The 23,987-nt window shown below is 42.1% G+C and overlaps 1 protein-coding gene across 3 annotated transcripts in view; it reads left to right on the top strand.

Moving 5' to 3' along the window:
• The window catches only part of LOC101081365 (doublesex- and mab-3-related transcription factor C1), a 28,993-nt gene extending 14,133 nt beyond the window's left edge, over positions 1-14,860 (top strand). Inside the window, exons 1-6 of one of the 3 annotated variants that reach the window (XM_045051036.1) lie at positions 7,124-8,455; positions 9,662-9,880; positions 9,965-10,122; positions 10,865-11,001; positions 12,160-12,307; positions 13,285-14,860. In XM_045051036.1, coding sequence (XP_044906971.1) covers positions 9,666-9,880; positions 9,965-10,122; positions 10,865-11,001; positions 12,160-12,307; positions 13,285-13,397 — 771 coding nt within the window. In that variant the 5' untranslated portion in view covers positions 7,124-8,455; positions 9,662-9,665 and the 3' untranslated portion in view covers positions 13,398-14,860. The other 2 variants (XM_023249275.2, XM_045051035.1) reach the window with 2 other exon arrangements.
• Positions 14,861-23,987: the final 9,127 nt, after the last annotated feature.

Genomic DNA, 23,987 nt, shown 5'->3' with positions numbered 1-23,987 from the left:
AAGGATTTGGATCACCTATTGTATGCCCCACGTGTTGTCTACTGCTGAGGCAGCTGCAAGGTTAAACAATTGCCCCTAAATGTTTTTGACAAGTGCCCCCATGGAAAACACATTTCAAATGGGCAAGCTCTGAGTCAGTGCAAATACAGACAGCCATGCAAGTGGGGTCATCCAGGACCAACCATACAGGTCATATAATGACAGTTCCCTGGGAGTGAAACTTTGCAGGAGGCCCATCTCCTTTCTGCTGCCTGTGGCAGCTGCCAGGCTGCTGGCTTTCACTGAGACTGCAGGCCGTCCATATTCAAGGCTACCATAGAAGCCTTGGATAGAGGAGCATGGGAATAGGGCCAGTTGATATACCACATAGCTCACTCTTCCTACTGAGATTCATCTGTTTCTCTAGAATAAACATACCTGATGGTGTTGCATGCTTTTGGTGAATTTCCTGAGTTCCGAAAACATTGATTTTGAAAATTTCTGCCAGTTTTCTCATGACTTTTAGGGAGGACAGAATTTTCAGAGGTTCTTCTGCCAGTTTTGGCCGGCTTCCAGTACAACCTTTCACTGTGCTTGTCTAACAGGGTGTTTGTGGCTGTGCTTGGCAGTTACATGTCTCTCAAGATATAACTTTTCTTGGTCACCGACCATGTGAAAAGGACCACAACAGGAGCTGTAAGAGCAAAGATGTATAAGACACCATCTTTGATCTCAAAGTTGTCACTCTTGAAAAACCATCAATTTAACTGGAACATTTGAAGCACAATGATTGCCACACCTGCATCTGGTCACCAAATTATATCTTATTTCAGTTCAATGGGAGTTATTTTTGGCCACCGTGTCTTAAATAAAACCAGATTTTCACCTGGATATTTGGCAGCAACTCTGGACTAATATCTCTGGTCACGGCTAACTTCATCCCTAATCCATTCAGGAAGCTGAGAGCCTCTAGTGAATGAAAATGTAGATGAAGGGCTGCAGAGATCTCCCATAGGAAGAGTTAGAAACAGAGATTTGTTTGAACAACTAATTATGGTTTTCATAATTCCATAGCACCAAGTTAGTATTTTCCACTGAAATAGCTTATGTTTATATTGATGCAGCCCACTGCCCTGCTGGTTATTGATAGGCTTCTGGTTAAAACGTAGAAGAGGCCCAAAAGACTACTCTTCACACCACAGTATGGAAATATAGCTCCACGTTTCTCCCTCTGAATCAGTCTCTGCATATTCAACAAATATCACTCAGTCATTGATCAAAGATTCCCAACAGTAGCCTAAAATCTGAGTTTACATACAATTAATGTCTATTTATGTGAAACCCTTTGAACTGCCAAGAGATGCCTGCTTACGTACAGCCGGTGTGTTCAGGGCTTGATTACTCAAGGTATTCTGGGACCTTGGACAAAGATGCTTGTAAAGATGTCAAGAGCCCACAAATGACAATTGTATAAGATAGACAATTTTTATTTTTATTTTTTTAAATATCAAATTTATTGTCAAATTGGTTTCCATACAACACCCAGTGCTCATTCCAACAGGTGCCCTCCTCAATACCCATCACCCACACTCCCCTCCCTCCCACCCCCCATCAACCCTCAGTTTGTTCTCAGTTATTAAGAGTCTCTTGACAGTTTTTAATTTGAAACTTGGTTCTACCACTGCTTAGCTGGGCAAATTACTTAGTCTCTCTCAACCTCAGATTTCCAATTTGCAAAACTGAGGATAATAATGCGGGGGGGGGGGGAGGCTTGTTAAAATGTGACAATATTTGTAGACATTTAGTGCACTGTCTGGCAAATAGCTAATGCCCCCAAAATATTAGCTCTAATTACTATCGATAGGCCTCCGAAATGCCACAAATACACAAAAGCTATTACAGTAATCCAAATTAAGAGATTCAGAATCCACTTGCCTCATTTAGCCAACGAGTTCCTCCCTCCATGTGCTTGCACAGATGGATGATGGCCAGGAGAAGAGCCCCCTTTGTCCAGGATTCTCCCTGTTATGCTTTGTGATTCTGGGTAACAACAAAATCAACTCGCCTAAAATTAATGAATTTACCAAGTGACAAATTTCCCACATCTACTGAATTTCCTAATTGTCATTTTAACAGCTTTTGTAAGAATACTCATATTTGGTTATTGAAGCTGAAGTATGTTTCTGAATATTAACTCAATGAAGTGGATATACCTTAGAAATTGGGGTAAACATCCAAAGTTGAGGGACTGAGAAATTTCCCCATGAAACTATGATTCTGACCTAAAATTTGTGTTTTACCTATGATGGAACTGTTTTAATTATGCCTGATTTATCTGGGAGTCTTTTGAATGTTAATTCCTATCTCTTCAAAGCACATGCAATTTGGGATATATTTTTCAAATACCTTATCAGGTAAATGTGTTTATTTTTTGCAAAAATTAGAGTTTCTGATCAAAGACAAACATATTGAATTCAAAAGCTATATTTAATTTTAATTTTCACTTAAAATTCAATTATTTTAAGTTGGATTAAAATTGAATTTAAATTTAATTTTAAATCCAAACACACGTGAAAAATCAGTACTTATAATTAAATTCATATAGATATTTATGCTTCTGGGAAGATAGAGTAGAGGTACATCTCCCTATTCTTACCACTACAATCTAAAAGCCTGGACACCATGTATAAAATAAACATAGGACTCTGCAAAGTGGAGAGGAGAAGGCAGAATAATTAGGGATCTCAGAACCAAAGGAAGGACACAATGGTGAGTTCCCTTGGTTTTCTTTCTGTGTCATATATCCCAGACTTTGAGCTGAAGAAGCCAGCTACCCAGAAATGACAAAAGGCATAGGCAAACCAATGATGATAAGGATGACAGAACAACAAAATAGCTGCAACAAAAGCCTGCTGTCTCCAGCATAAGGATCAGAAAAGTGGCAGCCTTGCAAGATAGAAAACCCTTTGACAATAACTGCTCCACTTCAGCCAAACACAACAGAACAAACTATGGCTTTGCCCCCGCTCAAACCAGCAAAGATCTAACGGGAAGCTTAGAATTCCACATTTGACTTGCAGAAACAGGGGCCACTCTGCCCCTCCTATGTTAGTGGAAATCAATCACGTGGAGATTCTGGAACTATACCTCCACCAGGCAGTAAGGAGATTTCCCTATCCCTGCTAAAATGATTTTAACACCCAGTGGTAAGGAGGCCACCCAATCCATGGACTAAAGAGAAAATGTTCCAGCACATCAAGAAATGAATTAAACTGAATAGAAATGATTACAAAACATATCAAAATATGTGGATGAGCTAAAGCATTGCTGAAATGGAAATTTACATCATTAAGCATTTACATTAAGTAAAAAGAAAAGCATCAAATCAATAATCTAAGTTCTCACCTCAGGAAACTAGAAGAAGAGCAAAGCAAGCAGAAGGAAGGCAATGCTAAAGATTAAATCCAGTAGTCAATGAAATACAAAACAGAAAACAATAGAGAAAATCAATGAAACAAAAATCTGGTTCTTTGAAAAGATCCATAAAACTTACAAACCTCTAGCAAGAATGACAAAGTTAAGCTACAATGAAATCACTGCATTAGTACATATTTACTGGATGACATTAATAACTATATCCATGATGTTTTACATATAGTCTATTTTAGGGACGCCTGGGTGGCGCAGTCGGTTAAGCGTCCGACTTCAGCCAGGTCACGATCTCGCAGTCCGTGAGTTCGAGCCCCGCGTCAGGCTCTGGGCTGATGGCTCAGAGCCTGGAGCCTGTTTCCGATTCTGTGTCTCCCTCTCTCTCTGCCCCTCCCCCGTTCATGCTCTGTCTCTCTCTGTCCCAAAAATAAATAAAAACGTTGAAAAAAAATTTTTAGAAAGCTAAGTATCCATGTTCTCAATATGTATCATACAGTGGAAAGAAGAATAAGAGAAACATCGGACTCTTGATTTAAAACAACAATGAGAATTGCTTTCCAGCATAATAGCTAGACTATGGTCCTTCATGACAGAAACTATTTTTTGTAATATCTCTTGTACATAGCTCAAATTCTTTTCTAAGTGATAGAAAAGATTCCACAAGCTCCACACCATGAGTTCCATTCTTTAAGCTACAAATCATGTCCTTGCTAACTGGAAAGTCCTTGGAGATAAAATGTACCTAAGGTATTAATTGGCCAGGGTCTCATGTCTCATGATTCAGGTGATGGTAAAAATAAGGTATTTGAAATTTTTTTTCAGATTTTGAATCAATTCCTCCTTCACATTGTTGGAAAGGTCTTGTATTATGTAGATTTGGTTGAAGATCTTCTTTTTGTAAATTCTAATATGGTGTCACAATTTTCTAACATACATTCTGTAACTGAAATAAACAGTGTTTCTTATTTATATTTTTAAGCATGTGTCTATCTAAAAAGTTCGTGTGTGTGTGTGTGTGTGTGTGAGAGAGAGAGAGACAGAGACAGAGAGAGGGAGAGAGAGAGAGAGAGAAAAGGTGCACACAAAGGAGCCAAACTGTTTTATAGATGGCCAAATTTATAACTCAGCTTCTCTTAATTTTTAAAAAATCTTGTTCTTGTTGTTGTTAACTTCAAGCAATAAATTCTGTTGTTCTGTTTGGACTGTTAGAGAAATTTTTACCAAATTCATCTTAAATTTGTTTACATGTCTCTTAATATTTTCCACGTTATTCTCCTTATATTTCTTTGAACACAACAGATGAGTGGCTTTTCATGTTCCTCTGCTGCTGCAAACACAACAGCAGCAACAGGGTGGGGGTGGGGAGGTGGGATGTTCATCTTCACAGCAAAATGTCCGTCAGTAAAAGTAGAAAGGAATGACAGCAATAGAAAGTCATCATTTCTCAACCACCAGATAATAATCAAATCAGACAAGAACCAGGGACAAAAACTAAGGCCAAGAGGTGAAATTTTGTGGGGAAGGAGCAGAATACCCACATGGTATCAAAATATCATGCTACAGACTTCTTATAAGTCACAGAACAAAGGTACCTTTACGATGGAGTGATCTGTCCAAAGATACCATAAATAAGTGATCAAACTGAGTAATGCCAAGAGCAGCACCTATAGCTAGACAAACTGACCTTCATTCAGAGCATTCAGATGTGACGTAAAGTGAACTACCCATCACCTATTTAATATTCTTGCCAAAAATGTTAAAAAGAAATCTAAATGAGAGGAAAATATCAAGCAAAACTGTATTGTGGACACATTGGAAGCAAACGGGTCTAGGCTCTTGGAAAATATTATCATGGAAGATCTAAGTTGAGGGACTGTTTGGGACCAGAAGATACTAAAGAGACATGACAACTGAATGCAATGTATGATACTTGATTGAATTGTCGACCCTCAAAAGGATATATTTGAATACGGGCTGTGTATGGACTTAGATAATATTATCATGTCATTGTTAAATTTCTTCACCTTGACAACAGTAATATGGCTAGACAAGAGAATGTCCATTCTGAAGTTATTGGATGAAGCGTTTGGAACTTGAGTGGTTAAGCAAAAGAAAAAAAAAGGAGAGATAAAACAATGGGATAATATGAAATCTAGGTAAAAGAACGTTCACTCTTCAACTTTGTGCGTTTTGAAAATAGAAAGTTGAAGAAAATGGATTGTTCATATTTTAAAGCTATGTGGTGAAGTATTCTGCAATAAGGTAGGATGATTTCTGGTATTTTCTTGAAAATCATCTGGAAGAGAGGGAGGGGAGAAGGTCCCTATGAAATGAAATTGGGTATGAGTTGTTAATGGTTGCAGTCCAGTAATGGTTTCCCTCACCATTCTGTCTTGTATATACAATGTTTCTCAAAGTGTGATTCCCCACCGGCAGCATTTGCATAACCAGAGAACTTGTCAGAAAAGCAAACTCTGGGTTCCACCCCAGATATTTTAATCTGAGACTATAGATGGTAGAGCTGAGCATTCTGTTTTCACAAACCCTTTGGCTTTTTGGAAGCTGATGGATGCAAGGTAGAGTTCCAGGAACACAGTTCTGCTGTAATGAACATGGAGATTGTATGTTTGTATACAAACCCGATTTGTGTATGTTTGAAATTCTCCAAGGTACAATAGAAAACAAAAAGTAAAGAAAACGGGCATCACAGCTGTTTAGTGGTCAAGTTTTAAAAAGAATCAAGACAGATAATCCCAATGTTATACAAAAACTCCCAGAGGGTAGAAAAGAGAAACTATTCCCCAACTCAGTCTATGAGACTAGAAAACCCTGACCCTGATGGGGCACCTGGGTGGCTCGGTTGGTTGAGCGTCAGGCTATTAATTTCACCTCAGGTTATGATCTCACAGGTTCCTGAGTTCTAGCATTGCGTTGGGCTCCTCACTATTAGTGCAGAGCCTATTGGGGATTCTCTCTCTCTCTTTCTCTCTCTGTCGCTCCCCCACTCACACTCACACATACACACATACACACATTCTCTCTCTCAATAAATAAATAAGTAAAATTTAAAAAGAAAAACAGAGAACCTTGACACTGGAACCAGCAAAGATACTATGGGAAAGAGAAGCTTCAAGTTGATCTCACTCATGAACAGAAGATGTAAAAAAATCCAAAGCAAAGCCTTAGCAAACTGAACCCACCAGTATCTACAAAAGATGATCCACCATAAAGAAGTTACATTTATCCTTGGAGAATGAAGCTGGATTCACATTTAAAAAATACAGGTCGAAGGGGGCATGAGAGAGGTTTTTGTATCGGTAATATATTCTGTTGCTTGCTCTAGGTGCTAACTGAATGTGTATGTTTAATTTTTGAAAACTTATTAAGATACACACTTATGGTTTTGTCCTCTTGTGATTATAAACTTCACTACAGATTTTGAAAAAAGCATCTGCAAATAACAGTCACTGTATTAACAGACTGTTAAACAGACTCTTGAACATTTCAATAGAGACAGAAAAGTAAAATTCGATATTGATTCATGTTTTAAGACAAACTTATGAAATTAGAAATATAAGGGAAGCTCCTTAAACCTATAAAGAGAAAGAAAGAAAGAAAGAAAGAAAGAAAGAAAGAAAGAAAGAGAAGGAAAGAGAAAAAAGAAAGAAGGAAGAGAGAAAGGAAGAAGAAAAGAAAGGGAGAAAAGAAGAAAGCAGGGAAAGAAGGAAGGAAAGAAGGGAGGACAGAAGAAAGGAGGTAGGGAGGAAGGAAGGAAAGAAAACAGTGGAACACAACGAATACATTTTAATATGGAAATGTTAACCCAAAGGGGTCCAATTTTGCCATGTCTGTTCCACTTGTAGTGGACGTCCTAGCCAGTCAGTAAAGGTTTAAGAAACCTGTAAGTTGATTATTGTACTTCTCTTACTCAAAGATTCACAGAAACCTGCAGACGTCTAAAGACAAATTATTAGATATCACAGAGTTTAACACGGTGGCTGACCTTAAGGTCAATACAGTTTTTAAAAATCAAATGGATTTCTATAAATTAGATACAATTAGGAAATGTCATTTTAAACAGATATCAAGTACAAGAGCAACAGTACTCTAGAGTATCTTGGGATATATGCCATAAAAGATGTACAAGATCTGAATGTAGAAAAGATAAACCTAAATAGTAAACTAAAATATTAAAACATTAAAGAAGACCCTCATAAACGGAGAGACATGCCATGTTGGTGACTAGGAAGGCTGGGTGTCATAAATACAGGCAATTCTCCCCTAGCTGATCCATAGATTTAATGAAAATGCAACCCAAATGTGTTGCAAATGAATTTTCAAGGAACATGACATGTTGATTCTAATATTTATACTGGAAGGGCAAAAGGTGAAGAATACGAAAGATACGCCTGAAGATTATGAATAAGATGTGGGGACTTTCCCTACCACACATAGATCAAGATGTCCTGTCAAGAGGTAAAAATTAAGATGGTGGAGTATTGGCACAGGAATAGACAAATTTATCTATGGAACAGACAGGGAGCTCAGAAGCCGAGACATGCAAAGGTGGACCAAAATGACTCCAGGCACATCCAAATGTTCCTCAGGGGTGCAGGATGCCCCCCTGATTGAGAATCCCTGACATAGGAATATGGATGAATCTTAAAAACACACGCTGGATTTTGTAAAAGTAAATTACAGAATACCAAGGACATGAGTTAAAACTGCACGCGCATGTAGTATGTCACATCCAAGGAGAGAAAAGTCTGGGAAACAAGGTTTGGGGGAACGCAAAGCTCCACCTCACTTCAGGAATTACTCACTGGCGGGCTTGGTAAAGCCAGCACGCGGAGAAGTGGGAGGACGGTAAGGGGGCGGGGCTTTGGTGGGTGAGTTCCGGTGGAACTCGAAGCTCATTGGTCGCTGGCCACAGATGTGGGAGGAGCAAGGCAGCGCTGGAAGCTCATTGGCCTTTGTGCGAAGGGCGAGAAAGGGAGAGAGAAGTGGTCTTCCCTCCCACCTCCTGTCACTGCGGCTGGAGGCTGAGGTAACCACAGGCTGGCATCAGGAATACGACCCTCGTTCTCCACACATCTTCTTTCCTCCCTCCCTCCTGCTCTGGATCACCAACCCCTGGTCCTCTCCTCCACCTCAGTGGGGTCCCTCTGCCCGCTCCTGATGTCCAACTCAGTCACCCGCACCCCCACCCCCACCCCCAACCAACAACATTGGAACGCCTGGGGGAGGATCCCCTGCCTCAGACCCTTGACTCCTGGCCTCTGGAACCTGAGGCAGGGCATATGCCCCTGCCTTTGATTTTGATGTGGTAGTGGCAGCGAATGACTGGGCTGCCTTGAGACGGGGTAGTACACCCTGGGTTTGGGGAACAGGGAAGGTGTACCCAAGCATAACTGTTGAAGCGTGAAGAGGATCATGGGAGATTGTCAGGAGGCTGTGGAGGGAATACATGGGTTTGAATGAAAGCAGAGAGGGTGTGTTGGTGGAAGAAAACAATTAGTGCAGCGAGGAGTTGTCTGTTGACCAGATCAGGGTCTGGCATTCCATAGGGGGCCCAACAAGGATCTAGTCAATGACTAATCAAAGGGATGAATAAAACATAATTATGGAAAGAGGGGCTTGGGATTCAGCAACATAATATAATCTCATGGGGTGCAAAGGGGTGTCCGCTTAAAGGGGGAAAAAGAGAATAATTAAGATTACAGTGGGGTGCAGAAGAAGATCAGAATGGGGTGTGAGAGGAAATTCGAACGTAGGATGTACATGAGACTAATAACAGAATTGAGTTCAGGAGCCATAGAGTCACGAGTAGGGAGTGAGTGAATGTGGGAGGTTAGGAAGACAACGGTGGAAGCGAATGCCAGGAAAAATAGGTATAGCAGAGTAGAGGATGACACATGAGAAGGGGAGGGCAGGAATTGTTGAAGGGGGCACAAGAGTGAATGTATATGCCTGAAAATGGGATCTATGTAGAGTGAAGGTAGGCAAGGAGAATGATGATTGGATTGAAAGTTGACAGGAACCATGCCATGAGTTGCTTGGAACGAGGCTTTGCGTGAGTAGGGCCTCCTGGGCAGGAGGCTGTGTGAGCAAGAAGGGTGGGTGCGATCCAATTTCAGCGGTGAGCTGGATGAAGAAGAATCCAGGCACCTCAGGTGGGGATTTTGAAGGGCAGAGGAAGCATGCTGAGGGTAGGGGATCATGTGGCCATCCTGACATCCACTCCTGGCCCTAGAACCATGGATCCCAATGAAATGCCTGCTGTGCCCTGCTGCCACTCCGACTCCCCCACTGGCCTTGAGACCAGAGCCCCATGGGGGATCGAACTTGGCCCCAAAAGAACTGTAAGTTGCTGTGCCCGCTGCTACAACCATGGCCTCAGTGACCAAACCAAGGACCAGGAGCACTCCTGCCCCTTCCAGGCTTGTGAATGTCACAAGTGTGCCTTCTTCTCGTGAGTATGGTGTCTGACAGTGGGGGTGGGGAGGGGGCCTCCTCTAAATGTGACTGACTGTAGACTGGCAATCCCCCACTTTAGGGATCCCTGCAGAGTCTTGCCTGCTGAGAGTGCCTTGAAGAGGGAGCAGGGGGCATGCCTAAAGAGGCACCTGACTCAAGGACTGATAACGAGTGGGGCCTCCCCTCCCAAAGCTCACAGCCATGTCGAGAAGTTGACCATTCAAGGAGGAGTCGTCAGTGAGTGTTTCTGGTCAGGGAGGGCGTCTTGGGTTTGGGTGTAGAGAGCACGAGCAGTGCTGCCACCAGTCCTACTACCCAATTTCGATGTGGCCTTGGCAAGTTACTCCTCAGGGTTTAAGCTGCCCCACCTATAAAACTTTATCAATATGATCTACCAAGTGTTGGTGGGAAGGGGCAATCGGGGTGAGGGGTGGGGGTGGGGGGTGGGGGTGGAAATGGTTCTCGGTGAGATGAGACCTCAGATTGGAGGTGAAGTAGAGTGGGGGTGGAGTGAGGTGGGGTGGGTTCAGGGGGGAAAGGCTCATCTAAAGTGTCCCCAGCTTTCCACAGCTGGGAAGGAGAACATCATGTCCCAGCTTGAGGCCCACCCCTGTGCACGCCCCCCCCCCCCCGGGGAAGTAAGGAGAGTCTGAGGGCTGTGAGGAGGTTCCCATCTCAGCCACTGTCCAGACTCTTTTGTCTGTGTCCTGAAGACATGGGTTCCCTCTCTAACCCTACTGCAGCCTGCCATATGACTTTGGGGAAATAATACTCCTCCTTGGACCTCAATTTCCCCGGTTGGAAAATAAAGAGCAGGAACTGGCTGGTCCTCAAGGTCTTCTCAGCTCTGACTGACATTCAGGGCTACTGAATAGCTCTGACATTCTGGGCTACTATCCTCATCACACAACATACCCATGTCTCCTCTCCATGGCTGGCCTGGTGCTGACACTCCACCCTGTCCTCTCGGCTCCTGCAGGCGAGCACCCAAGGAGGTCTGCTGATTGGTCAGGCCCCAAAATCTTTGTCTCTATCTTGGACTCCAGCAGCCTTGAAGATGCAACTCACAACTTCTCTTTCCAGGAAGACCCACAGGACCCCTGCCCTGTCCAGCATGTGCGTAGAGTGAGAAGGACCACGGAGCTAGTTGTATATTGTGTTATTGCATGCCTGGCCTTTGTGCTTGATGCCGTGGGAGATACAAGGAGGAAGTGGAGGTGGCGACCGATGAGCAGCCAGAAGGAGGGGGAGGAGAGAAGGACGAGAAGTGGGAGGAGGAGGAGGTGGTGGTGGAGGAGCAGGAGGAGGGGAGGAGGAGGCAGCATCTCAGACTAGTGGGGAAGGGCAGGGTTCTCCCAGCCTTGACATTTCCTATTTGTGAGAATATGGCCATTTCCAAGCCTCCATTTCCCTAGCAGTGTACTGATGGGGACAATATCATAAACCTATAGCATTGACGAGAGGACTAGGCCACGTTGTGCCACAATGTGGCACATTCCTTCAACGAATGGAGGCTGTTAGTCCTCCATTCAGATGGAGGAAACGGATTGATGGGAAAGAAGGTCCTGCTGAAAGGAGGTCCATGGTGGTGAGGGCCACAGAGCCCAGGGGGGAGTCCAGAGGCCCTTAGAGAAAGCTTCCTGGAGATGAGCCAGGCTGGTCCTTCAAGTTCCATGGGGACTGAGGAATATGGAAGTGAGAACCAGTCCCTGGACAGGACAGTAATCACATCTCTTCAGGTGCCTTGCAGATTAAAATGCAGACACCTGTGATTTCCTACACCCGTCACTGTTGCCCCGAGAGTTTTGAAACTGCTGGCAGGAATGAGTGTCTCAAGAAAGATATACAAGAAAGACATAGAAAGGAAAACAGGCCAAACAGGGGAAAGGACTTGCACAAGCCACAACGACTAATGGCCAGCAGGCACTCAGATTCCCACATCCAGATATTGCAAAATCCTGGCCCTGTTTGTCTACTGGCAGTATGTGTCTGCCAGAGGGTTTGATCCCCTGGCCTCTCCTTCCTTGTTTCTAGATGCTCAACTCTGGTCCTCCAGCCGTGTGCCACCCTTGACCCTGTCCTCACTGCGGCCACAGATCCTGGAAAATAGTGGGGTCCAGGACCCTGGCAGGGGCCAAGCTTAGTGCACGGGAAGGGCAGATGGCCTCAGGATGGGTGGGGCCTTCAGCGGAACCGGGGGCTGAAGGGACAATTGCAGGACGTAGGGAGGCATGGGTTTTCAGTTCCCATCCTCTCACACCCTTTCCATTGCAGGGTCCTGAGGCTTCTGACCAGGACTCAGTTTCTGCCTCCTCAGAGTGGCAGCGGAAGCTGGAAGCCGCTGAGGCTCTGCTGATGCTGAGAAACTCTTCTCAGGCATCTTCTGGCTCCATCTCCCTGCTCCAGCCCTGCGTGGCAGCAGGTAGCCTGGTCCTTGAAAGGAGAGCACAGCACGGGGTGGGGATGGTTGGGAAATGGGACGGCGCTGTGGTAAGTAGGGCCTATCTGGGAGGTCTGGGTTGGTGGGTTGAACCTCCTTGGGCCTGGGGAACCCAAGCTCCTCAGCCTGATGTCAGAGATGGCAGGTGATGGTTGCTCAGTGAATCGTCAGAGCTCTGTGCTCATCAGGAAATGCCCAGTGCATTTGGTGTCAAGAAACAAGGAAACTGAGGCCCAGAGAGTGGCAGGGACTTGCCCTGAGGCATGCAGCATATCAAGTGGCGCGCCCAGGTCTCCTCACTCCCATCCCAGAGCTTTCTAGTCTGACCCCTGCAATCTGTTGTGGTGGGCAGGATATACATAGGTGATAAGAGCCTAGGCTGGAGGGAGATCTGGTCTCTGCCTCCAGTCTACATGTGGAGCCTGGATGCCTTCACTAGTTGTGTTTTGTGGCTAAATTTCAATGTTGAGCCTGGAGAGGAAGGATCAGAGGAGCGATAGAATCCTGGGAAGGTTGAGAGGGAAGGCTGGGCACTCCCAGACCAAAATGCTGGATGGGGTGTGGTGTGTGAGTGAAGCAGCAACATTAGAGGAACTGCTGGAACAGAAAGGGATGAGGCTGGGGAGGCTACTGGTCACCCAGGTCTAGAATGCCAGGCCTAGGGCCTAGACCAGAAACTGTGGGTGGTGAAGAGCCCGGGAATGTCTGAGCTAGAGAGGAGTATATTCAATTATCCCGGGCTTGACAAAAAAAAAAAAAAAAAAAAAAAAAAAAAGATATGTGGTGACTTTGATGGAGAGATTGGAGGAGGCAAGACCCAAGATGAACACATCAGCGAGGAAGAGTTCTGTGCTGTAGTCCAGGTGACAAAGCCTCGATTGGGTGGAACAAAAAAGAGGGGAGAGCCAGGAGGGGAAACGGATGTGACGTGGCTCTGATGCCTTCCTTTCTATCTGCAGCTCCTGCTGGAGATGAAGGACCCCAGCCTTCTAGCTCCTCTCTCGGACCCAGGCCAGCCAGCTCCATTTCTCTGCCTGTTGGACATCTGGGGTGCATCTTCCTCTTGAGCTAGAAACCCAGAAGAGGAGGCCTCACCAGAGTACTTCCTATTCATGCATTTGCAAAATGCTTAAAGTCCAAAATGCTTAACATGTTTGTTTTTTTAACCTCTAGGTTCTTTCATAAGCTTTTCAGACTCTTTTTATGATATGGGACAATTCCTTGGCTGAGAGTGGATATTCTTGTACCACCATCCCTTAATGCCTAGATTCTGGGGCCTTTTTATGTCTCTTATGAAAACAGCATCATGGGGTCTAAGCTGATCAGTCTCTAAATAGGGTTCTGTGGGAGGTCATATGTTCATATGCCAGAGTTTTCATTTGACTCGTGATTGCAAACATACCCATGCACTCATGCATGTATGCATGCTTGTCAAAATATAAGGGTGTTTTCATTTTGTGTCTAGGTTTGTGTGTGTGAACAAATAATACATTCTCGTTGTTGTAAGGCACTGCGATATAGGAGTTGTTTGCTACCACAGTATAACGTAGACTCTCCTGACTCTAACAGACTTGTTCAGTTTACTTTTCTAAGTGAGAATCACCTTACTCAATAACTGGGCTTTCTTAGCATGACAAGACAAGAAAATGGTAGCGAAAAAAGGGGGAGATGGTGAGGGGGGTAAGGGTTTTACTCATTTAGCAAGGAAGTGCCTACCTTCTGCCTGGCATAGACTGCTTCCAGCTGTCCAGAGGGCCCCAAATTGGGTTGTCTTCAGGGTCAAGCAGGTCTTGCGAATGAGCAGAGCAGGACTGATAGGCTCTGGCCAACTGACAGTGCATGCTCTACCTTAGGGGCCAGCTGCCACCTGGCTCCAGCCAATTGTTGTCATGTAGGGATGTGGACTCTTCATTGCCACATCTCCTGATTTTTCAAGAGAAGATGGAATTCTAGATTTCTATGTAAAATATCTCAATTTTAAAACACTGGCTCTGGTTTCCTGTACGTGGGCCAAAGAAAACATCCATTCAGGCCAACTATGGCCAAGTGAATGCCAGTTCGATTCTAGTCGAATGTGTATTTTACAGTGGGGGGCACTGAAGGCAACCAGGGCCAGAAGAATCAAAGAGGGGACATGAATTAGACCCAGAGTCTACTTTTGAAGGACCCATGAAATATGAGGAAGAATCATTATCATTGATTTTGTGCCCACTGTATGCTAAACACATAGAGCCTCACAGCAGCTCTCTGAGCTAAGCATTATTACCAGTATTTTACCTATGAGGACACACACTATATGAGTACAAGTAACTTGCACAAGTGTTTTAGGGGAAATTTGTAGCCACAGATGGATAGAGGAAGACTCCCCTCTCTTTGCCAGGCCCTAAATTAGCTAATAATTTTATAAATTTTAAAGACTAAATTCTATAAAGTAGCAATTACATTACCTGCATTATATATTTTTTTTAATTTTTTTTCAACGTTTATTTATTTTTGGGACAGAGAGAGACAGAGCATGAACGGGGGAGGGGCAGAGAGAGAGGGAGACACAGAACCGGAAACAGGCTCCGGGCTCTGAGCCATCAGCCCAGAGCCCGACGCGGGGCTCGAACTCCCGGACCGCGAGATCGTGACCTGGCTGAAGTCGGACGCTTAACCGACTGCGCCACCCAGGCGCCCCACCTGCATTATATTTAAGACAATCATAATACATACTCATCAATCTCTCATTACTTTTCCTACATCCTGATAGTATATCTATGTACATATACCATTGAGTGAAAGGCTCAAAACTTGAAGCAGCAGACATCCAGTGAGAAGAGTCTTCCAAAAATAGTTCTTTTGTTTCCTATTCAATGTAACAATATGTAGTAGTGGATCAGATCTTATGTGCACTGAGATCAGATCTCGGTCCTCTGCTGATGTTCCAAACAAAGAAGGACCTGGAGACCCCGCCCAGAAGACGGAAAGCTCCACTGGATATGCCCAGTCGCTGACTATTTCCCATTGTGTTTTCTCCCTCCTCCCATGCCTCCCTCATTTTTACCCAAGACGACTGATGGTGATGACATCTGATAACAACTTATGCTTTCTTGTTTCAGGCCTTGAGAAGTCAGGCTTCTTATATTCCTTATCTCATGCCAGATAAACATGCAAGGTCACTCAGCACATAGGGCAAGACTGATGTCCATCTCATGCTTTCCTTCCTTCCCTGATTTGCTACTTAAATCAGTGATCCCGAGACCCCTCCTCGCCCAGTATTAGATAAACAAGGCCACACTGTCACAGAGGAAGGAAGCAGTGTTGCCTGGAAAAGGCCCAAAACCCTGCTATGCAGTTGTGTCCTAGGTGCACCACGGTCCCACAGCTGAGTTGGTAAAGGAGAAAGTGTATTTGGGGTTAAAAGTTGTGGCATGAGAAGAGGGAAGAAAAGAGAAATAAGGTGATGGAGATTGGGAGAAGGAGTCAGCCCCCCTTCCCTGTACCGTTTCACTTTTCTGAGTCCCACCTGCCCTTCTACACAGAGCCTCTTAGGCCTGATATCCATGCATCCTCCCCCGCACCCCACAAATGCACGCGTGCAAGCACATGCGTGTACGTACACTGCCTTATACCTTTTTTAAAAAGTCTCTTAACGGTGGCATATTATGGGCATCTTAGGACTTTGTCACAAATATCAAATATCCAGCCTTTTTTTTTTTTTCATGAACCATGCTTAGTCATGTACTACTCCAGTTCACAGATTTAAAACATCACTTTGTAAGGTAGTGTACGTTAGATCTTGACTCTCATGTGTTTTACAACAACACCAGTTGGATCTGAGGATATCCACCACGTCTGCAGATCTGCAGCATCTGCAGAGTGCATCAGTTTCAACCAGTGGTATGCATGCAAATGTGTAACAACAGGCTCTCTGGGGAAGGGGGTGGGTTGGGGGAAATGCCCTGCGTTGTAGCATTTGCCAATTTCACGCTACTGACCTCATGTCAATTAACGCAGAGTTGGGAAAGGATGCATTTCCACCATTCTGATGCAATAAATGTACATAACCTCAAGATGTGGGAAAAGTGATTAGAGGCTGATGAGTTTTGAGTATGTATTATGATTGTTTTCAATATAATGCAGGTAATGTAATTGCTACCTTATAGAATTTAGTCTTTAAAACATCTGTGTTCAACAGCTGGCTCGCAAAATTCCCGAACAGTTAAGTTTGCTCTCATGTTCCAGTAAGAGCCCCCTCCAGCATTCCACTACTTTCAACCCTTGCCCAGAAAGGCACCTCTCCCCAAAGCAGGTCACACAAACACTACAGGGCCATAAAGGCCTGATACCTCTGGTTTCTGAGCAAGAACAGCTTAACGGGTAGGACAAGTATTAATTGATAATGAAAAAAAAAATGGAATGATCTGGAGCAAATATTGAGCAATTGGTCAAAAGTGTTTGTGGGTGAACGTGCATTCCCAGAGACAGCCAACATTGGGTAGAAGTGAGAAGTGGGGACACCAGGGTAAGCAAAGCTCATGCAGGGAGTGTATTCAACAGATTCCTTAAAGGCTCAAGGAATGGGGCAACTGGTATTACCTGGCCATCAGATCTGTATCTCTCATCAGAGAGACAGACATTCAATACATTCCCTCCTCCTTAGATAAATGCTGCGTAATCTATACAAACTCCTCCACTTTGCCTTTTCTCATGTAGAAATATGGCCTTCATTGTTACGTATAGGAACTATGTTATACAGCAGATCTCTAAAGCACACTCATCTTGAATAACTGTAATTTTATACCCATTAAACAACAGCTCTCCATGTCCCCTTTTCCCCCCTCTCCTGGCAACCACCGTTCTATTGTCTGTTTCCATAAGTTCGACTATATTAGACGCTTTGAATAAGAGGTGAAGTCCACGTAAAAATATGTCAAGAGGGTAAATCTCATGTTAAATTTTCTTTTTTTTTCATGTTAAATTTTCTTCTCACAAGAAAGCAAAATAAAAAACAAACCAAAACACAGTAATAAAAGGACACAGAAAAACTTCTGGAGGTGACGAATATGTTTATTACATTGATCGTGGAGACGGTTACACAGATGCCCAAACTCATGAGATTGTATACACTAATATGTAGTTTGGGCTTTTTTTTTTTTTTGGTATACAATTATACCCCAGCAAAGCTGAGACAACAATATCCTTGAGATCACTCCATAGTGCTCCATAGAGGCATCTCCCACTCCTTTCAACAGCTGCAGAGTATGCCATTGTGTGAACAGACCATGATTTAGTCAGCTAATCTTCTATTGATGCACACCTTGGTTGTTGCTATTATGGCTATTACAAATACACCCACAATGAATAGAATTGTGACATAATCTTTAGCAATGTTTCTCAATGTATCTTTGAGGTTGATCCCTAGATGTACTACTATTGCTGAATAAAGGGTGAAAACACACGTAATCTTGCTCATTACTGTCACATTCCCTTTCATAAAGGCTGTGGCATAGCAACCAACAGCCAAAGCAATCCTCAATAAGGAGAGCAAAGCGGGAGATATCACACTTCCTTATTTCAAAGTAGATTGCAAAGCTATAGTAATCAAAACAATATGTTGCTGGCCCCAGAACAGGCACATAGACCTATGGGACAGAATGGGGAGCCTGGATGTAAACTCAAGCATATGCAGTCAGCTAATATTTGACAAGGGAGTCAAGAATAGTCAAGGAGGAAAGACAGTCTCCTCAATAAATGGTGCTCCTCAATAAAGGAGACAGTCTCCTCAATAAAGTGAAACTTCACATGCAAAAGAATGAAATTGGACCCTTATCTTGTTCCATCTGCAAAAATTAACTCAAAACAGAACAAAAACTTTAGAGTATATATAAGACCTGAAATGGTAAAACTCCTGGAAGAGAACATAGGGAAAAATCTCCTTGACATTGGCCTTGACTATGATTTTATAGATGTGACACCCAAAGCACAAGCAACAAAAGCAACAGTAAACAAGTGTATCTACATCGAACTAAAAAGCGTCTGCTCACAAACATCATTTGAGTGAAAAAAGCCCAGAAAGAAACAATATGTACTCTATAATTCCATTCATAAATTGTTAAAACTGTCAAAGTCAATTTACAGTGATGGAAGTTGGCATAATGGCTCCTCAGGCAAGGGGCTGTACGATGTCCTACTTCTAAATATGTTTGTGGATGCATGGGTGTGTCATTTTGTGAATTCAGGTACACACTTTGATTTGTGTAATTTGTGTAGATAGGTTACGCTTTACTAAGATGTACTTAAAATTTAGGAAAGAAACGCGTTGGAAAGGCTAAGTGGAAAAGACAAGAACAAAAGAGTAGTGGACAGTTAGGGTACACATGGGTATACAACATTTGGTATTTTAATGTGCAATATTCTAGTTGTTTCATATTGCATGATACACTAATAACTCCATGAGAACAAAAACTGTACCTCCTTCATTTTTACATCCCCTGAATGTCCATAATACTGTAAGTCAGAGTAGTTATCAAAAATATATATATTTAACAACAATTTTTGAATGTTCTATTCACAGCAAAATTCTCTGCAAGGAATATGATAAATGAACAAATAAATTTCTTCAATGAAAAGATAATAAAAAGTTTCCACACAACCACATGAATGATCAACAAAATGAAAAGGAAACCTACAGAATATGAGAAAATAACTACTACAACTCAAAAGTAAAAGAGCAAACAATCCAAATAAAAAATGAAACAAAGTACCTGAATAGGCATTTGTCAAGGCTTATTAAGGGCTCCCAGTAAATAACTACCCCTAGTTTTTTGCTCATTTGTTTTCAAAGTTGTCTTATTTACACAGATATACCTTGTGTACATTCTTACTGAAAATTTTAAAAATGAGATCAAATAATATTCCTACCCTGACCACCTTTTGCATGACAAGCCCTTTAGCTAAGTTAGGCACAATTATCAGTTTGGTGTGTTTCCTTCAAGATTTTTGTCAACATATATTTAAAATTTTTTTTATTTACTATTTTAATCCCAATATAGTTAACATGCAGTGTTATATTAGTTTCAGGTACACATTTCAACAATTCTATACATTATTCAGTGCCCATTAAGAAAAGTGTATGCTTATTCCCTATCACCTATTTCACCCATCACCCTATCCACCTCCCCTCTGGTAACTGTTTTCTCTCTCTCATTAAGAATCTAGTTTTACATGTGTCTGATTTATTTCCATTGCTTATTTGTTTTGTTTCTTAATTCCACATATGAATGAAATCATATGGCTTTTGTCCTTCTTTAACTGACTTATTTCACTTAGCATTATAGTCTCTAGCTCTATTCATGTCAATGCAAATGGCAAGATTTCATTCTTTTTATGGCTGAATAATATTCCATTACCTACACCCACACACAATGGAATATTATATATATATATGTACATATATGTGTGTGTGTGTCTGTGTGTGTGTGTATCACATCTTCTTTATCCTATTTCCCCTTTACTCTCACAGCTGGCATTCACCATTCTACTACGTCTATGAATTGAATCCAAGTAACTCATATAAGTGGATTTGGAAAATATTTGTCCTGTTTGACTGACTTATTCTACCTAATATCTTCAAGTTACAGTATGTATCAGAATTTCATTCTTTTGTTAAGGCCTAATAATATTCAATTTTATGTATATACCACATTTTGTTTATCCATTTCTTAGTCATTTGACACTTGAGTTGTTTCCACCTTCTCACTATTATGAATAATGCTTCCTTGAACATGACTGTATAAATATCTCTTTGTGTCCTTGCCTTTAGTTCTTTTAGGTATATATCCAGAAGTAGAATTGCTGGATCATATGCTATATGTGTACTTTTTCAGCAACTGCCACACTGCTTTCCATGGTGGTTGCATCATTTTACATTCCCACCAGCAATTCATAAGGTCCCAGTTTGTCTACATCCTCTCCAATGCTTATTTCTTTTGTTGAATACCATAGCAATTCTAATGGGTGTAAAGTGGTGTCTTGCTGTGGTTTTCATTTGAATTTTCCTGATGATTACTGATTTTGTGCATCTTTCCATGTGCTTATTGGATATGTGTATATCTTCCTTAGAAAAATGTCTATTCAAATCTTTTGCCCATTTTTGCATTGGGTATTTATTTTTTGGTTGTTGATTTGTAGGTGTTCTTTATATATTCTAGACATCAATCCTTTATCATATATGTGATTTCCAAATATTTTCCCCACAGCCCCATGGGTAGCTTTTTCACTGTATTGATAGTGTCCTCTGATTCACAAAAATGAATATATTTTTTGGTTCAGTTAATGTCGTAGGATTTTTGTTTGTTTTTTTAAGGTATAATTTTTTATTTAGGATAATGTTAGGCAAGTAAAAATTTCAAGACACATCAAGAGATGGGCAGAGAGACAGAGAAAGAGAGGTCATGGTTAAAAAAGAAAAAGCTTCATATTTTACTACCTTGAAAGGCTTTTTCCCCTAACATTTTGAACACAAGGCCAGCATTTTCATTTTACTCTGGACTCCACAAATTATATAAGCAGTCATTTTGGACAACCCTTCCAGGGACTCTGATGTTAAGGTCAGGACTGAGAGCCACAGTAGCAAATGACTTTTTTTAAAGTATTTTTTTAGTGTAGTTAACACACAATGTTACATTATTTTCAGGTGTACAACGTAGTGATTCAACTTCTCTATACATTATATGCTGTGCTCCCCACAAGTGTAGTTACCTTCTGTCACCAGACAATGCTATTACAGTATCATTGGCTATATTCCCTATGCTGTGACTTTTATTCCCATGATTTATGCAGGCAAGTACTTCCTTTTAGACCCTTAACAATATTTACCCATTTTCTTTGATTTGCGTACTTCCTATTAAGAAGTTACCTATAGGCCTAATTGTTGTCTCTTTGAAGTAGATGTACCTTTTCTCTTTCACCGCTTTTTAGATTTCTCTTTGTCTCTGATTTTCTGTAGTACAATTATTGTATGTCTTAGCATGGCTTTCTTAGCCTATTGAGGCTTGCAGAGCTTCTTCAATCTATGGCTTGACCTCTTTGGTCAGTATTGGAAAATGCTCCTCCATTATTTCAAACACTACTTCTCTCTATTCTTTCCTTAAAGACACAGATAAATATGTTTGACCTTATACTTGAATCTTCTACCCTCTCTTCTCTGTATTACATCATTTGTGTCTCCAAGCTTTATTCTAGGTACTGTATTTTACCTGTTGTTAATTTCACTGTTTGTAATTTTTTTAAATGTGTATTTATTTTTGAGAGAGAGAGAAAGAGAGAACAAGCAGGCAAGAGGAAGAGAGAGAGGGAGAGAGAATCTGAAGCAGGCTCTAGGCTCTTAGCTGTCTGCACAGAGCCCGACACAGGGCTCAAACCCATGAACTGTGAGATAATAACCTGAGCTGAAGTCAATACTTAACCGATTGAGCCACCCTGGTGCCCCTCAACGGTTGTATTTCTAACATATTACATGTCATTCTCTTTTGTACATTTTAATCTTCTTTCCAACCAATCTTTTGATTTATGTGACATAATAAGAAATATATAGTTGGTCTTTATCCCTAGTTCCTGACACAGAGCACCTAAATCCCCTGGAATTTCCTGGGTGGTAGGTTTGCCTTTTGTTCTAATATGGTAACTCCTGGCAGGCCCCTAGATAGTAGCTTCAGAGTGGAAGTTGGTTTCCAGAAAGATCAAACCTTGGTAAGAAACCTGGAACTTTCATTTCTACACCCACTCCCAACCTTGGAAGAAGGGAAAAGAGCTCGAGATTGAGTTACTAATTAATCATGCTTATGTGGCGAAATCTTCATAAAAACCCCTAAACAATGGAGTGCAGAAAGCTTCTGAGTTGGTGACCACATCCACATATTAGGAAAGTGGCATAGCCCAACTCCATGCGGAAAGAAGCTCCTGCATTTGGGATCCATCCAGATCATGTCCTATGTACCTCCTCATTCTGCTCTTCATTTGTATTTTTATATAATATCCTTTATAATAAATCAGGAAATGTAAGAGTAGTATATTTCTGAGTTTGTGAGCCATTCTATAGAATTACCAGACCTGACACATAACCAGTTGGTGAGAAGTTTGGGAAGCTTAAGACTTGTGACTGGCATCTGAAGTTGGAAACATTCTTGGGGGACTGAGGCATGAAGTCCGCACTGACTCAGGGTAGTAAGTATGAGAACTTAATTGAACTGTTGAAAACCCAATTTGTGTCTGCAGAATCAGAGAACTGGTTGTTGGTGTTGTAAAACACCTCAGAATTACCTATGTTAATCCATTTCATGGTATCAGTTACTCCACTTCTGCATCATTTAATCCATTTCATGGTTCCAAAATTGTAACTAGCTCTTTTTCAAATTTTTGTGTCACTTTTATGCATTTGTTTTCTGTCAATATTGTCATTCTTTCCTTTTAGGTTATTGGACATAGTAAGCATAACTCTTTGTGTGTGTGTGTGTGTGTGTGTGTGTGTGTGTGTGTGGTGTGTGTGTTTTAGTTGTGCATCCAAAATTCCAACAGCAAGAACTTTTGTAGATCTAAGGTCTGTTGTTTTCTCAATCTCATTCATTTTTACTCTCTTCATATATTTTTTGGAGTGTATGTTTGATAGTTTCTTTGAAACATTATTCATAAATTTCATCTCAACTTGTGGTTGATTTTAAATGCTTCCTCAGATGATTTTCTGTTGCTGCTTCCAGAAACTTACAGCATTAGCATTCTGCAATTATATACACCTGATGTCAGAGAAAAGATTTTATGGACTACTGAGATTCCCTAATGCTGGTCCACAATCTTGAATGCACTGTTATTTCCTGTTCACTGTTAAACCCAGAATGCAGCCTTTGTTAGTGTCCCTCACCAACACCATTACCCTTGGCAGGCTCTGGACTCTTATTTTGTCATACAAGCCTCATGAGGCTGTAAAGAGCACTGTTCAGCACTCAGCTTTTTATTCCCAATTTGTTAAATATCTAATATTTAATACCAGGCTCATAGCTGTCCATTTAGATATCCTCAAGGATCGGGTTTGGTAATTTTTCACTATCTGGCTAGCTATTTGAGCCATTTGGAGACATGGTGGGTACCAATTTTCTATATTGTCTCTGTGGAAAAGATATTCTCAATTACCTAATCCACCATTTCTGGAGGAAAAAGGTCAACTCATTATTTTGACTTCATTTTGTTTGCTTGACTCCCACCTGCAAAAACTGAGATCAAATTAAACAAACCCATGGGGATCATCGGGAAGATGGCAGTGTAGGGGGACGCTGGGCTCACTGTGTCCTGCTGATGACTTAGATTCCACCCACATCTGCCTAAATAACCCAGAAAACTACCAGAAGACTAGCAGAACAGACTCTCCAGAGCCAAGCATAGACAAGAGGCCCACGGAAGAGGGTAGAAAGGGCAGAGAGGTGGTGCGCACTACAGGGACTGGTGGGAGGGAGCTGGGGGGGGGCGGCTAGAGGGGCAGCCCACCCGGCAAGGCAGAGCCCCCGAGTCTTGCTTGCAAAAGTGGAGGGGCCGGATTGCATGAGTTCTGACAGCCAGTGGGACTTAACATTTGTAATGTTATAGGTTAGCAACTCTGCTTGGAGAGCGGGAGGGCGAGAGGACACTG

Source organism: Felis catus, chromosome X (genome assembly GCF_018350175.1).
Source record: "Felis catus isolate Fca126 chromosome X, F.catus_Fca126_mat1.0, whole genome shotgun sequence".
Classification (NCBI taxonomy): Eukaryota; Metazoa; Chordata; class Mammalia; order Carnivora; family Felidae; genus Felis; species Felis catus.
This window is presented reverse-complemented; position numbering and strand designations above follow the sequence as displayed.